Genomic DNA, 17,565 nt, shown 5'->3' on the forward strand with positions numbered 1-17,565 from the left:
GATCAACCGAAAGACTTGTATGCATGCATATAAGCATAACCAATGGACACATGACACTGGGGGGTAGGGAAGGCCAGGGGAATGTCAAGGGGGGAAAAAAGGAGACATATATAATACTTTTTGTAATACTTTAAGCAATAAAACAAAATTTTTTAAAAAAATTTTACACTAGAAAAAAAAATACTCACCAAGCTTATCTTCCCCATAAACAATTAACTATGGAGAGAAGGTGTTGACCCATTAACATAAATGTTCAGTTGATACTTAATTATTGATACTCTAGAACCAGGTCATGTTCTCTTTTGAGTTTAGATACTGTGATTTGTCCACTGGAGCTCAATTGCCTCTTAAATATTAAGAGAATAAAATGTCCATGCTCATAAACTCGAAGACCTGGCCATGAATCATGATGGCCATGCACCAGGCCTCCTGGAGCTTTAGAGGCCAGCTGGTCTTCCACAGCTGATCACCTGCCTCCTTGGACAGTTCAAACTTCTACAGTGCTATAGAATAATGAACAGTACCCTTAACTATGTCATTAATAACAACAGCATTTATTAAGCTCTTAACTAGTGCCAGGCACTGTTCTAAACATCTTACATTGATCTAACCTTGCCTCTATGAGTAGATATTAAGTGGATGTCCTGTGAAGTGGATATCACTATATCATCACCGAGGCATACAGAGGTTGGGAAATTTGCCCCAGATCATGGATGGTGGGTGATGGAGTGATGGTTCAGGTATTTTAACTCCAGAAGCTTACTCTTAGCTGCTGAATATCTTGCCTTATAATAAATATTTCCCACTAAGGTAATTTCTATTAGTAATTATTTTATGCAATCATTCCACAGTAAGTTTGCCTTTTATTATAGCATCACTAACAACCAAACAGGGAAATAATTTGGGGGAGCAGAATATACTAGTAGTTGTTACAGTAAGTTTGCCTTTTATTATAGCATCACTAACAGCCTTTCAACCAAACATGGAAATAATTTGGGGGAGCAGAATATACTAGTAGTTGTATTGTTTGTTCAAGCCACATCTTCCAACTTCTAGGCATCTTCTTAGCTAGTGTTCCCTTTTATGAGGAGGAATGGAGGTCAATAAACCATATATGCACATATGAATGTATGTTTTGTCAAGAAGAATATTAAGAAAAGCAAAAGGAGTTTTTTGTTTTAACCATATCACTAAGCACTCCTCTTCTCTCTGTCCCTATTACCCATTTTAACTAGTAGTTGAAAGACTAATGAAAATAAAATGTATTGACATGCACTAGAATGTTCATGCGTACACAATTTATAACACCCCAAATGGGAAACTACTAAAAACGCCTATCAATGCTAGAATAGATAGGTAAATTGAGGTATAGTCATACAATGAGATGTCATATAGCAATAAGAAAAAAATCACAATTATATGCAATAGTATAGCTAAATCTCAAAAATGCACTATTAAACAGAAGTCAGACGAAAGAAAATATACTTTATGGCTCCATTTATATATTTCAAATACAGGTCACACTATTCGATGATGTTAGAGTCCTTGGCGGGCATGGGGGATTTCTGGGAGACTGGTCATGTTTTGTTTTGTTTTTTATCTGGGTGCTGGTTACATGGGTGTGTTCATTGTGTAAAAATTAATTGAATTGTATCTTTCTGTGCACTTTTCTGTATGTATATTATGCTTCAATAAAAACCTTAACAATTGGGGGAAAAAAGAATATCTTTGGAAACAATGGTTTTAGGAAACACATAAAAAGCAAAACTACTATTAGTTGACACAGAAAAGGTTATTTTCTCAGGCAGTTATGTATCCCTCTTTTAAAACTGGTTTTCATTTATAACTTGTACATCAAACCTTGCCTAGCCTTTGAAGAAGAATGCCTTGCAACAAATTCCAAGTTCAGATGCCTTAAATTGTAGTATACTGCTTTAAAGTATTAGAATTTACAAGCCAGAAAAGTAGTTATATATTTTAATATTAATCTATCAACTTTTTAGCATAAAGTCAGAGAAGGGGAAAGATGGAAAAACCTAGGGCAATCAGTGGTCAGGGACCACTGGTAATTGTGGCACATGCCTCTGGCTGTCCCCAAGGCTGTTGTGAACTTAGAAAGCAAGAGCTAGACTTCTGTTAAAGCCAGGGTTGGCTTGGTTTCCCACGTCTTGACACCCAAGTATTGGGATACAGAGAACAATACTAGAAATACATGACAAAATTACAGAATGAGTCAGACTAATAGTTCCATCAATAGTCCCTTGATTCTCATTTTAATCCAAAGTGTTTGTCATCAAGTACTATGTTCATGAGTTCACTTTCTAGTAATAAAATGTCAATAATGCTCTTTTTCAGCAAAAGGAGAGGTAATGAAAACCTAGAATGTAATGAAAACTAAGAGAATGTGTTATGTTTTAAAAGTATGTCCAACAGAGAGCAGCCAGATTGATGAAAATACATCAGGAGACCACAATGCAAAGCTTTCTTAAACCTGAGCAGATAGGTGCTTCCATCGCCTCTGTTCCCAACTGTATTGAAGTGTGTGGGTGGGTGTGTGTGTGTGTGTGTGTGTGTGTGTGTGTGTGTGTGTATGTGTGTGTCAGAGTCTAAAGGATGCCCATGATTTAAATTTTATTAGTATTAACTATGTGCCAGGTAATGAGAACTTTATACATTTTATTTCATTTTCATTCATACAACTGAAATGAGTCAGTCGTTACAATTCCCATTGAAGATTTGAAAAACTGAAATAACTTGTTCAAATTTGGCAACTTCATAAAACACACACACACACACACACACACACACACACACACACACACACCCTGTTTGTAAGAGGCAGAATAGGGACCAAGCTTGCATTTGTAACCTTGACGCTCCAGTGCACTAAATGCCATTTCTTTCAAACTATAAAATCCTGTGAGTTGACTATACATGCTTATTTTTTTCCATTCATGTTTTATTTGAAGAAAATCATACCAAGTATCTTTCAAAATAAATTTTTAAACTAAAAATTGTCCAGGGTCATTTTCTATTTTAAACACCATTTTTCAGTAATTCAAAAAATGTGAAGATAGAAGATAAAAACATGCTTTTAAAAACAGAAACAGAGCTTTGTGTTATAAGGAATGTATTACTTAAGCATTCGGAATAGAAATTGATGATGAATCCAGACTTCTCTCTCCACAGAATTGGAAAATACAAGTCTTCTGACGTCCAAAAGGTCATCCTCTGACAACCTTATAAGCATATATAATAGCTGTAGCATAATTCCCAGTTAATTGTGAAAATTCACTTGGATAATTAACATTAATGAGAGACTGGCAAAGGTAAAGTATTTAAAAGAACAAACCAAAACTATTTATTCATTAACTTGGCTTATAAAGATGCCATCCACATACTAAAAGCTAATAATTACTCTCTAATTGTGCTAATTAGGTAATGACAATGTTGTAAATGTTTGTTTATATAATATTAGATTTCTCTGACTAATCTTATCATTAGTCAGAATTTGGACTTCTGCCACCATGTATGCATGTATATACTGGTACATGCCAAACCGTTTGAACAATTTCTTTTTAAAACTGGTTGTTGACGTGCTACTAGTATTCAAATCAGAAACTTACCACATCCTTCGGAGGAGGTTCTGCTTCCTTCTTTATCTTTTTACCCATTCTGGGAAAAGATGCAATAAATGGTTTAAGTGTTGTTTACATATTATATATGTACAAATTTCTCAGTTATCTATATCTTTATGAGGTCTATTTCCTTTACATTTTACCTAAAAAGTGACAATGAGATACATGTAGAAATGACTGCAGACGTACAAATATGTTACCTACATCCCTATTAAAACCATGATTTTAAAGAAACCGATTGATAAGATTGTTGGGAATTAGTCCTGGCTTCCAATTTGGAAAGGAAGAGAATATATTAGTGACAATATTCACTTTTAGTTTACCATGTAGGGCTTGGGAGATAAAGTCCAAGTTACTTTTGAGATCTGCAAGAACGTTTTGCCACAAAAAGAGGGATTTTCGTCTGCTTTCTTGCATGGATCTCTCCCAAGCACCTAGAACAGTGTCTGGCACATAGTAGACATTCAGCATTTATAAAATATAATTAACTCTGTTTTCCTGGGAGTAATGGTTTTGTGAATTATATCCAAGATCTATCAATCCCAGATGAACATTTGTGTCATTTTCCCAAATAACAAAATTGTATCTGGTGTAATCCAAATCTCAATAAAAACTAATTGAGAATCTAAAGAAATGTATTCTTGGAAAAATAAGGATTACTTCTTGCAAAACCCTTTTCTACCTGCCCTCATGTATCCATGCCTGTGTGGAAAAAGTAAAAGGAATCATAGATATAGTTGACATACCACAGAGGATTAACTCCACCTGGGTACAGAAAACTTCAAGATGTTGGTGACTATTAGAATAACTCTAGAAATCTTCCCAATTTTCTCCAATGAGAGTTCGTGAGATTATGTTTAGCATTAGGCAATCTCACTCAGAGGGTATATTCTAGTTTTAAGAAAATTACTACAGTCTCAAAAGGAATCCTGAGAAGTAGAAAATCTTTGGAGAGAGTCTATGATGTCAGTGTTAGTTCAGCTGGCTTGTCAAGGGAGAAAGCAGCTCCTAGCATGAGAGAGACTGGCCAGAATTTATCACATATGTTAAAAACCACATGTTCCTAGAAACTCATAGGGACTTTTGAAAGACATCTACTCCAAGTCCCTAACTTCAGTTCACATAAATTTCAAGACCTTTGATGGCCTGGACAAACTTACCCTGTGATGCACTTCCTCACACGATAGCCAATATATTAAAGTGTTAAAATACACCCACATCCCCCATTATATATATAATTTTCATCATAAACTGTTTTAAAATTTTGCAGTTGAAATCACTCAGCAATCAGTTTGTGCACTTGGAAATTCTTGCAAAATTAATTATTTTAAAATGTAATCAAAATTTAATATTAATGCAAAATATTTAATTTAAAATTAATTTTCCCTTGTCTTCACATTTTAGGGCCATTTTCCCCAAATCTCAAACACCTTTCATAGATACTTAAAAAGCACACAGGCCCTAGACTTTGTGCCTAAAATGTTTCATGAAACTATTCTGGATAAATAAAAATCTATGCAATGATTAACCTCTAGAAAATGAGATTTCATAGCTCTTTATAATCAATTCTGAAATATAGCAGTCTTATATTTAACAAAATTATGCAAAATTATGAATATTTGAGAAGTAACTAAATTACACCAGCATAAAGTTGCTTTAAGTCATCTGATTTTCACTCAGGAACTTATTTTTCCTATTTCAGGTTTTGAGTAACTGCATATTGAAGAGTACAGAGGCTGGGAGAGCCTAAACATACAGAATTACAGATGAAGCTGGTCTAGGCACTATTGTGAAATAGGAAGTGTTTAGTTTGTGTTTTTGTTATAATATTGTGTGTAATGGTTAATGGGGGACAATGTATAAAGCTGACATAGGCCACAGACAAGGAGCCTCAGAGATGATCCTAAATTAAAAAAAAAAACTTTGTAAACTTATTTCACTTAACATCAATATGATACAATTATATTACCTTATATTATTTTATTCTTTGAAGATTTGTTTTCCTTTAAAGCTACAGAGATGTCGAATTACGAAAATAAATCCCTTTGACTTTTTGAAGCAAACTAAACCTGTTTCCCTTAACTATTTTACCACCTGCCCATAGATTTCTTTTATTGTACTGAGACACATAAAATTTACCATTTTAACCATTTTTGAGTATACCACTTATAAAGGTAATACATTTCACTATAGAGAATCTGTAAAACCAAGAAGGCCACATGGAATAAAATAAAAATCACTCATAAATCAGCTCTTTGAGGTAACACTATTTTAATATAGTTCTTTTTGTGTGTGTGTTTTCTACAGTGATTTTACCATCCTAATTGGATTTCTATCCCTTATTCTCAACTTCCTTTCCTGGGACCATTTCCCACTAAATTCTTAAATTAATGAGCAGGTTTTAAAATCTCTGCCTCAATTTATTGCTCCAATCATATCCAATGAATCAACATGTGTCATTTAAAATATTACTTAAAAAGCCACTATGTATCTAGCTAGTCTCCTATTATTGAGCATTTGTTTCCAATTTTATGGAACTATGGGCAAGGCAACAATGAACTTTAGACATAAATGAATAAATCCATAGATATAAAATTTTCATCCACATCCTCAACTGTTTCTTTAGAATAAATCCCTAGCTGCAGAAGAACTAGATGAAAAGGTATGAACCTCATACTCAACGCATTGGGTATTAAAACAAGTCGGCTTTAATTTTGCAGTTTTTTTTTTTTAAGTTTATTGATCATTCACATTTTTCCTTCGTGAACTTTCAAGTCTAGGCGACCTTAATTATTTTCCAGTGGGGAGATTTATTTTGAGAAGACTTGAAGGGGAGGAGGAGGGCTAGAGCAAGTGGAGACCTACTCCTTGAGTCAAGTAAGGGAATCTGAAACCCTCAGATCTCTTCTCCGGGTCTCAGTTTTGTTGTCTGTTAAAGGGGAGGTGACCAGGCTGCTTATGAAACCCACTCCTAGCCCAGCCTAACACTGCGGGTGTGGGCTAGGGACCGAGCACCCCTCACAAAGGGTTCCCTTAGTTGTCCCTGATGTCCCCCCTACCCCCACCCCCTTCCCGCGCGGCAACTGCTCCAGTCCCCAAGTTTTGCTAGGATTTCTGCCCTGGGCCTCTCCAAACCGCGTGGTTGCCGTGCAGCCGCCCCCTCCCGTTACCTGCCAGGAGATCCCCGCGAGCAGCTGCTCCCCAGACCCAGCGAACCGCACACGCCAAGGCTACTAGTCCAAGGTTGTCCCCGGTTGCTAGGCGACGCCGGGCCGCGCCTGCGCAAGGGAACCCACGTCCTGTCCTGGAAGCGCGCTCTGGGGTCCTGCGCGCCCTTCGTCCCGCGGGAATAGTGGTCGCTACCCGAGGGGCCACGTTCGCTCTCAGTTCCCAGAATCCCTGGTTTGGGGACAGGATAGACCCTGGAATCCTCCTCGTCGTAGCTGTTGAGTGCCCGTCCAGGTGAAAACTGTACATCGGGACGCGGTGCAGCCGCAAATGCTGCCCAGCGGACTGGCTCTGGGTTCACCGCGCCCAGGTGCTCCCAAGGGCCGGCCTCCGTCAGAATCCGTGCGGACAACCTACAAATCGCCACGTCCTGCCAGGGCTTCGCTGGGCTGCAGACGCGCACTGCCAGCTCCCCATGCACGGAGCATCCAGTTCCCCGCAGAACTTACCCGTCCCTTCGAAACCCTCATTTCTTTCCTCTTTCTGCATTCCTCCCAAAGGTCTACAGCGGTTCTCAACCTGTGGGTCGCGACCCCTTTGGGGGTCGAACGACCCTTTCACAGGGGTCGCCTAAGACCATCAGAAAACACATATATAATTACATATTGTTTTTGTGATTAATCACTATGCTTTAATTATGTTCAATTTGTAACAATGAAAATACATTCTGCATATCAGATATTTACATTACGATTCATAACAGTAGCAAAATTACAGTTATGAATTAGCAACGAAAATCATGTTATGCTTGGGGGTCACCACAACATGAGGAACTGTATTAAAGGGTCGCGGCATTAGGAAGGTTGAGAACCACTGGTCTAGAACCTCCCGCTCCCCTCATCCTCTTCCGCTGCCAGCTCCAATCAGCAGCTGAGCCAATTAGCCATCTCTATTTTGGCCCCTGTTTTGCCCCCTCTACATACTGTCACCCAATCCAGGGCCTCCTAAATGATGACTGTGCTTTCTCTCTCCTTCCAGTTCTTTGTACATACCGCAGACAGATCAACTTCCAGAAATCATTGCTCTAGTTGTGTCACTCCCCTACTCAAAGCTCACTGGCTTCCCAAAATAAAGTCTACACTCATCAACCTGGTGTTCAGAGCTGATGGCCTTATCCCTAATCTTTCCCGACAGCCTATTTCCCACCACTCTCCCATCATACACGCCCCAGCCAAGCTTATTGGTCCCCCCAAATTTTTCCCTATTTCTCCTCTAGATTTTTGCTCACTCTGTTGCTTCATCATCTATTCAACAAATATTTCTTGAGCGATTACTATTTGCCAGATTATATGCAACTTTTGGAATATTCTTTCTTTCCTATTTAAGCGCTGTTCAAGGGATAGCTTCATAAAATACTCTTTGATTGACTTTGGCAAAAAATCTGCCCCTCCCTGGAGTCCCCCTTGCGCACTCCATCTTCTACCTGCTCCTGTTGGTCCCCCAACCCTAAGAGTGCTTTTTACAGTTGCAACTTTCACATCCCTTTTTGTCTCCTCTCTCCTTTTAAATTACCTGATATGTAGCTTTCTACATACTTAGCAATTCTTTTTTAAAAATTTGCCTTTATTATTACAGATGTCCCATCACCCCCCCTCCATTGACCCTTTTCCTACCCACTCCTTCCTCTCCCCAGGTCTTCACCCCACTATTGCCTGTGTCCATGGGTTATTCATATAAGCATATAAGTTTATTGGTTGATCTCTTCCCTCCCACCCTGCCCCCATTCCCTCTGAGGATCCTCAATCTGTTACATGCTTCTTTATATTAAATTTTCTGTGGTCAAATAACACTTAATTTCTGTCTTCTGATTGGACCTTGAATATTACACCCCTAGAACTTCAGCTTCTCCTTTGCTTCCAGACCTTTGCCCTTCAGTATATGTGAAGTCTCTCCTATGCCTTATGCAAAATAATAATAATGATAGTAATAAATAAAATAAACCTCCTTTGGTCCTGTATCTCCTTCTAGCTATCATTATATTTTTCTCTTTCTCTTCTTGACCATGACTTTCCAAAAAAGTAGCCTGCATTTGATACTTCCATATTTTTAACCTCTCATTCACTCTTCAAACTATAGTCATCTGGTTTGGTCCCACTACAGAATCTATCAAAATCTATTGGTTGTTTCTTAGTCTTCATCTTCCTTGACCTCACTGCTGCATATAACCCTCTTGATGATACCTCATTTTTGAAACACCATCTTTGGTTTCCTTGATACTATTTGCTCTTGACCTCTTATTTTCATGACTACTATTTAAGGTTTTTTGTGTGTTTTTTTAAAAATATTTTTATTGAGTTTATTTATTTCAGACAGGAAGGGAGAGGGAGAGAGAGATAGAAACATCAATGATGAGAGAGAATCATTGATCAGCTGCCTCCTGCACACCCCACACTAGGAATTGAGCCCGCAATCCAGGCATATGCCCTGAACAGGAATCGAACCCATGACCTCCAGGTTCATAGGTTGACGCTCAACCACTAAGCCACACCAGCCGGGCTAAGGTCTTTTTATATAGGGTCTAAAATGTTGATATTTCCCAGGGATCTGTTCCTGACTCTCTTCTCATACTATATGCACTTCCAGGGTGATCTTTTACATATTTGTGACTTCCCTGCCAGATATATAGCTCCAAATCAGACTCCAATACTGAGCTTTAGGCTTATATATCCGTTCTCTTACTGGATGCCTCCATCTGCATGTTCACAGGCACCTCCAATATCAACATTAACCCACCTAAACTCATCATTTTCTCAATATAAACAGTTTTTTCTATTTATCAAGGGGTAATACCATCTATCTAAATACCCAACAAGAAGTCTAACACTTATCCTAGAATCATTATTCTTCATAAACAGTCAGTTATTGGATTCCCCCAAAAGTCCTTTAATTTTATTCTGACTTTTCCATTTCCATAGCCTAACTACAGAATGTCACCATCCCTTACTGGATTCATCTAACAAGCCTTCTGACAGGTCTTCCATCTTCTAGCTTCATCCGAACTTCAATCCATCTTCTCAGGATGATCAGTTATCTTTATATTATAACTAGAGGCCCTGTGCATGAAATTTGTGCACAGGAGGGGGGTGTCCCTCAGCCCAGCCTGCACCCTCTCTAATCCAGGACCCCTCGGGGGATGTCTGACTGCCAGTTTAGGTCCTGCAGGGATCGGGCCTAAACCAGCAGTTGGACATCCCTCTCACAATCCAGGACCTCTGGCTCCTAACCACTCACCTGCCTGCTGGCCTGATCCCCCTAACTGCCTTCCCCCGCTGACCTGATCCCCCTAACTGCTCTCCCCTGCCAGCCTGATCCCCCTAACTGCTTTCCTCTGCCGGCCTGATCACCCCTAACTGCCTCTGCCTTGGCCCTGCCACCATGACTTTGTCCAGAAGGACGTCCAGTCTAATTAGCATATTACCCTTTTATTAGTATAGATAGAGGCCTGGTGCATGGGTGGGGGCTGGCTGGTCTGCCCTGAGGGGAGTCCTGGATCAGGGTGGGGGTCCCCTTGGGTGGCGGGCCTGGACTGGGTGAGAGGCCTGGGGCAGTTTGCAGGCTGGACATGCTCCTATCGGGGTGGGGGGTGTCTCGGTGGGGGGTGACAGGCCTGGGTGAGGGGCTGAGGGCCATTTTCAGGCTGGCTACGCCCCCATCAGGGTGAGGGTCTCTGCTGGGGGGTGTGGCCGGCCTGGGTGAGGGGCTGAGGGCCGTTTAGGGGTAGTTTTCAGGCCAGCCAAGCCCCCAGCTTTGTCCAGAAGGATGTCCAGAAGGTCTCCGGAGGTCTCCCGGTCTAATTAGCATATTACTCTTTTATTAGTATATATATGCCTCTCTCTTTTCTGGCTCCCAATTGCTCTACCACATATATGATGAAATGCAACAAGATACTTTTTTAAAAATCTATATTGCTGAAAGTATTACAGATGTCCCCATTTTTCCCATTGATCCTTTCTAGCCTGCACCCGCACTCCTACTCCAGGCCTTCACCACACTATTGTCTGTGTCCATGGGTTATGCATATATGCATGTAAGTTCTTCGGTTAATCTCTTCCCATCCACCCACCTATCCCTGGAGCCTTCCCTCTGAGATTCATTAGTCTGTTCCATGCTTCTTTGTCTCTGAATCTATTTTGTTCATCAGTTTATTTTGTTCTTTATTTTCCACATATGAGTGAGATCATGTGATACTTGTCTTTCTCTGACTGGCTTATTTCACTTAGCACAGTGATTCCCAAAGTGGGCGCTACCGCCCCCTGGTGGGCGCTGCAGCAATCCAGGGGGGCGGTGATGGCCACAGGTGCATTTGGGGGCATATATCTTTCTGTTTAACTGCTATTAAAATTTTTTAAAAAATTAATTTCCAGGGGGCGCTGAGTAATATTTTTTTCTGGAAAGGGGGTGGTAGGCCAAATAAGTTTGGGAACCACTGACTTAGCATAATACTTTCCAGGTCCCTCTGTTGTCTCAAAGGGTAAGAGATCCCTTTTTTTTAATGCTGCATAGTATTCCATGGTGTAACAAGATTCTTAGATTGGCATTCAAGGCCTTGTTCTGGCTGACTGCACACTATTGCAATAGCTTCTCTAATCACAAAAAAAAAGCAAATTGCTTATAATTCTCCAAGTATGCCATGGCATTTTATGCCCTTCATTCTCCTAATTGGCATGAAAACCATCTATTGATCTTTCAAATTTTCAGTCATGATTTTCTCCAGAAAGTCTTCACTGACTTCTCTAGACATAACAAAACATTTCTCATTTTATGCCATCACTGTATTTTACCCTTGCTCTATTTCTGCTGATTTCACATGATACTCTAATTTATTTGCTTCTATGTGTCTCCCTAATTAAGCTGTTTCTAAATGTTCTTCAAATAACTAATATTTATTGAATTCTCATTATGAGGCGATTATAAAGTGGTTAAAGTGCATCATTAAATCCCCACAATAACCTAATGAGGGATGAATGAAATAATTGGCGCAAGTTCTCTCTCCTGGCGACTGGCAGAGGCAAGACTTGAATCAAGGTCAGCTTGACCCTTATAGCCAAGTTCTGAACCAACACAATGTTATAACAAACTGTAAAGAGCTTTCATGAAATCATTAACACTGCTGTTTTAATTTTTTTCCCACAGGTTTAGCCTTTACTACAAATGTCTATTTTTTTTGGTCCTATTTATTTTACTCTACACAGTTGGATGACTTTTGACAAATGTTTATGGTTGTGTAACCACTACCACAGTGAAGGTACAGAACACTTCCATCATCCCAAATTTCCTTCCTGCCCCTTTGAAGTCAAACCTCTCCCTCCACCCCCACGACCCTGGGAACAACTGATCGGGGTCGTCCCCCGCTCCCACACACACACACACACACACACACACACTATAATTTTGCCTTTTTAGAATGTCTTACACATGGAACCACACAATATGCTGCCTTTGTGTCTGCTTCTTTAATTAAGCATAATGCTTGTGAGATTTGTCCATGGTGTTGCTTGTCTCCTGATTGCGAGTAGGAATACACTACATGGGTGCACAATATCCATTCACTGGTTGATGGACATTTGGGTTCTTTCCAATTTTGGACTGTTATAAATAAATCTGCTCTAAACATTTATATACCGGCTTTTGTGTAAACATATGCTTCTCCCTTCTCAGGAAAATACCCAAGAGTGGAAATTCTGGGTCTTATGCCATGTGTATGAGAACTTGCCAAACTGTTTTCCAAAGGAATTATATTATACTAGTATTTGCACTCCCACCAGCAATAACTGAGAGATCCAATTGCTTCATTTGCTCTACAGCACTTGATATTGTCAGTCCTTTTAATTTTAGCCATCCTAGTGGGTGTGTGGTGGTATCTCCATCTGGTTTTAATTTGCATTTTCTTTGTGACTAGTGATAAACTCATTCTCTGTACTCATTCTCTGTACTTGTTAACCATTTCTATATCTTTTTTTTGTATGAAGTCTCTATTCAAGTATCTTTTCTACTTTTAATTGGGTTGTTTATCTTACTACTGTGAATTGTAAGAGTTCTCCAAATATTCTGGGTATAGGTCATTTATCATATTAATGTAATTTGGAAATATTTTCTGAAGTATATGCCTTATTTTATTTCTTAAAATTGTCTTCATAGACCAGAAGCTTTCAATTTTGATAAAGTTCAATTTATTCATTTTTTTTAAGGTTAGGACTTTTTGTTTTGTTTTTGCCCTAAGAAATTTTTGCCTAACCACTGCCAAAAATATAAAATAAAAAGCTTTCCTTATGTTTTGTTTTAGAAAACAAAATGTAAGAGTCTTATTATTTTGACTCCTACATTTAGATCTGTGATCTATTTCAAGTTAAATTTTGTAAGTGGTACAAAATGGAGGTTGAGGGTAACAATTTTGCATATGGATGTCCAAATGTTTCAGTTCCATTTGAAAAAAAACAAAACACTTCTCTTTCTATTTTGAATTACTTTGGCATCTTTGTCAAAAATAAATTTACCCTTTATATCCATGTCTATATCTGGACTCTATTCTGTTCCCTTGATTAATATATATATCCTTATACTAATACCGCAATCCGGGGATTAAGCCTACAACCTGGGCATGTGCCCTGACCAGAATCAAACTGTGGCCTCCTGGTTCATAGGGTGACACTCAACCACTGAGCCACACCAGTTGGACAGATCCCTTAGCACTTTTGAAATAGATATTCATGTAATCTATAAATACATTTTTACTTCATTCTTTCCAATCTGAAAGTCTTTCCTTTTTTCTTGCCCCACTGCACTAGGTAAAATCTCCAGCACAATGTTGAATAGAAGTGGTATAAGCAGACATTTTTGCCTTATGCCAAATCTTAGGGAAAAAGCATTTAGTCTTTACCATGAACTGTAAGTTCTTTTGTAAATGCCCTTTGTCATGTTGAGAAAGCTTCCTTTTACTCCTAGTTTGCTGGAGGGTTTCTCTCATAAATAAAGTTTAATTCTTTCATGTTTTTCTTTGATTATTTAGATGGTTATATGGTTCTTTTTTTTGTCTCTTAATATGAAGGCATTGCATGAAATTCTTTTCAAATTTTGAACTAACCTTGAATTCCTGATATACACTCTATTTGGTCATTATGTATTATCATTGTACATAAAACTGAATTCATTTGATAACATTCCCTTAAGGATTTCACATCTATGTTTGTGAGGAATATTAGTCTGTAGTTTTCTTTTATTGTAATGTCTTTGTCTGGTCTTGGCATCTGAATGATGCTGGCCTCATAAAATGAATTGGGGAGTGTTTCTTCTTTTTCAATTTTCTGGACGTGTTTATGTAGAATTGGTAAGATTACTCCCTTAGAATTTATCAATGAAGCTATCTAAGCCAGGAATTTTTTCTGTGGAAAGGTTTTAAATTATGAGCTCTTTTTAAAAATAGATGCACAACTATTTAGGTTATCTATTACTTTTGGGTGGCTTTTGGTAGTATTTGTAATTAAAGGAATTTGTCCACTATAGTTTGCCATATTTATTAATATAAATTTTCATAATATTTCTTATTGTTTTTATGTTTATAGTATCTACACTGATGTTCCCTTTTTCATTATTGATGTTACTACTTTGAAATTGATTTTAAATGATCTATTCATACAAAAACCTGCACATGAAAGTTGATAGCAGTTTTATTTGTAATCTTGGAAGCAACCAAGAAGTCTTTCAATAGATGATTGAATAAAAAGTATATCAAATATTCTTACAATGGGCCCTTGCTGGGTAGGTCAGTTGGTTGGAGCATCGTCCCATACACCAAAAGTTGTGAGTTCAATTCCCGGTCAGGGCACATACCTAGGTTGCAGGTTCAATCCCCAGTCAGGTTACGTATGAGAGGCAGTTGATTGATGTTACTCTCTCACATTTATGTTTCTCTCTCCCTTTCTCTATCTCTCTAAATCAATCAAAACATATCCTCAGGTGAGAATTGAAAAATATTTTACAATGGAATTTTATCCAGGGATAAAAGGAATGAACTATTAATTCGCACAACAAAATTGATGAACCTTAAATTTTTCTTGCTCAGTAAAAGAAGATAACCCAAAAAGGCTAGATAATGTCCCATTCATTATATATTCTGGAAAAGGCAAAACTATGGGGATAAAAACAGATTAGTGGTTGCCAGGGCTTTTTGGAGAGGAGAGTATTTGACTAGGGAAAGCATAGGGAATTTTTAGAGTGATGGAACTAATATGGTACTGTAGTGGTAGATACATGATACCATGTATTTGTCAAGGCCCATAAAACTTTATAGCACAAAGAGGGAACTTTAATGGATTGTATGCAAGTTAAGCAAAATTAATCAGGAGGTTGAAAGTTACTAGTATTTAATTCAGACTATGATAAAATAATTTAACTGTATTAAAAATGTATGGCATAACCTGAATGAAAGGGGTGAGGGAAAATAAAGCTGACCTAAATAACTTTGGAAAATTGTGTTTTGACTGAAAACAAAAGAACCATATATAAATAGTGTATTCTACTTGGTAAGGTTGTTTCTCACAGGGATTTACATAGTTTAACAATTCTGAAATAGCAGTACATTTATTTTGGGGTTAAGCAAATAAACATGAAAGGCAGCCATGCTACTAATAAGTAAAATTTTTAAAGATAAATTATCTGATAAAAGTCAAGAAAGCAGGTTTCATTCACTTAAAAAAAAAGTGATAATCTGCGATTTGCCACCTCTACTAAGTAAATATAATTCTGACCAAGGTGACTATGAATAATATGAAAGGTTTTGATCAGGAATTACACATAACAATTTTGAGCTGTAAATCAGATGTGTGTGTGTGTGTGTGTGTGTGTGTGTGTGTGTGTAAAATATTCACAGAAGCAAACTCAATGTTTTCATTTAAAAATGTAAGACTATTTGGAAACAGCCCAAGTTCCCATCAGCAGGTGAGTGGATAAAAAAGCTGTGGTACATCTACACCATGGCATACTCTGCAGCAGCAAAAAAGAAAGAACTCTTACCATTTGCAACAGCATGGATGGACCTGGAGAGTAATATGCTATGCAAAATAAACCAGTCAGAGAAAAAGTATCACATGATCTCACTCATATGTGGAATCTAATAAACAAAATAAACCCAGAGAGATAGAAGCATGGAACAGACTGATGAAATTCAGAGGGAATACAGGGGATGGAGGGAGAGAAATTAACCGGGGAACTTACATGCATATATGCATAGCCCATAGACACAGACAATAGTGTGGTGAAGGTCTCAGAGGGGCAGTTGCGGGGTGAAGGGGGTCCCTGGGGGGAATAAAAGCAAAGAGACATCTGTAATACTTTCAACAATAAATATAATTTTTAAAATTAAAATAAAAAAAATAAAAATGTAAGACTAATTTATTTATCAATTTTTACAAACTCAATATTTAACATCTCTACTAATTTTCCTTTATCATATGTACTATAAAGAAAATGTAATACTTTTTTCACCTAGTCCCATTCTGACTCCCACAAATCTCCATTTTATCTCAGTGTGATTTATAAATATTATCATTTTCTGAATTTGCAATGTGTGAAAATGTTTGAAAACCACTCATCTGAAGTCTTGTTGACCACTAGAAGTTCTGTTGTGGGTCTATAGGATTTTGTCTCCAACAGTCCCATCTAGTAACTTGACATTATCCATACACGGAGAGATCATCAAACACCTATTAAACAATTTATGAGAGCTATTCCCACTTCCCCTAAATCAGTGTACTTTCTTTCCTGGTATTGTTATCTGAATATTGTCAGTGAATATGAACTAGGAGAATGAGAAATCTGATGGATGTTACTACCCCACCACAGACATCTGGATTATTACTGACCTTCAGACTCAGCATTTCTCCCCTGGACTCTGCTCCAACCTACGTAGTTATTTCTGTGGCTAAGAGATCTCCTCATATTAAGCATGTTTTAAAATCGGTGTCCTTAGGTACTGTCACCTCATGCACCACCCACAGCGGTAAAAAAAAAAACCCCACCGCTGTGGTTTTGGAAGCTAATTAACCTCATAATACTATCATGTCTCCCATGTTAACAACTTGAGAGTCTTTAGCATAACAAACTTCATTTGATTCAGCAGATATATTCCAGAAAATATGATATTGAAAATAATTTTCGAAATCTTATTATGCTTAAAGAACATTTAGAGAAATCTGAAGATGCGTCACTTTATATAGAGAAAGAAGAGCCCTTCAGTAAAAGAAAGCAATTATCTATTAGTTATCTATTTTATAAATCTAACGTTGCTTAAAGTGAGGGGATACATATGTGTAATATTAGGTAATTTATCATAATACATTCTTTTTATTCCATTTGAATTAGTCATGTAGTTGAGTGTCATAAATCAATTGAAATTGGTTGAAGATAAATAATAAAATTGTAAAACTTTTGTTTATAACATTGATTACAGTCTTAGCAATGTAAGAAAACCCATAACCAGCATGGTAAACTTTCACCTTTTCTAGAGCTTAAGCACATATACTTTGCCAACATGTGCTGTAAATGCTTGCTCTTTTTCTCAACAGTGGATTGCCACAGGCAGTTTCTTCTACCACACTGTTATTTAAAAGTTATCTGCTTTTTTGGCTGTTGTTCAAGGGAGTTCTTTGCCTGTAAATCCTCTTTATCTGATGCTCTAGTTGAAGCAAAATCTTGGCACAATTTC

The 17,565-nt window shown here is 37.8% G+C and overlaps 1 protein-coding gene across 1 annotated transcript in view; it reads right to left on the reverse strand.

The window, feature by feature from the left end:
- The window catches only part of ARMC3 (armadillo repeat containing 3), a 92,429-nt gene extending 85,584 nt beyond the window's left edge, over nt 1–6,845 (reverse strand). Inside the window, exons 1-2 of the mRNA XM_014539386.1 lie at nt 6,809–6,845; nt 3,627–3,675 (exon numbers count right to left, since the gene is read on the reverse strand). Of these exons, the coding sequence (XP_014394872.1) occupies nt 3,627–3,674 (48 nt within the window). The 5' untranslated portion in view covers nt 3,675; nt 6,809–6,845. The remainder of the gene's footprint in view (nt 1–3,626; nt 3,676–6,808) is intronic.
- Between the last annotated feature and the right edge of the window lie 10,720 nt (nt 6,846–17,565).

The sequence above is a fragment of the Myotis brandtii genome, unplaced genomic scaffold (genome assembly GCF_000412655.1).
Source record: "Myotis brandtii unplaced genomic scaffold, ASM41265v1 scaffold215, whole genome shotgun sequence".
NCBI classification, from domain to species: Eukaryota; Metazoa; Chordata; class Mammalia; order Chiroptera; family Vespertilionidae; genus Myotis; species Myotis brandtii.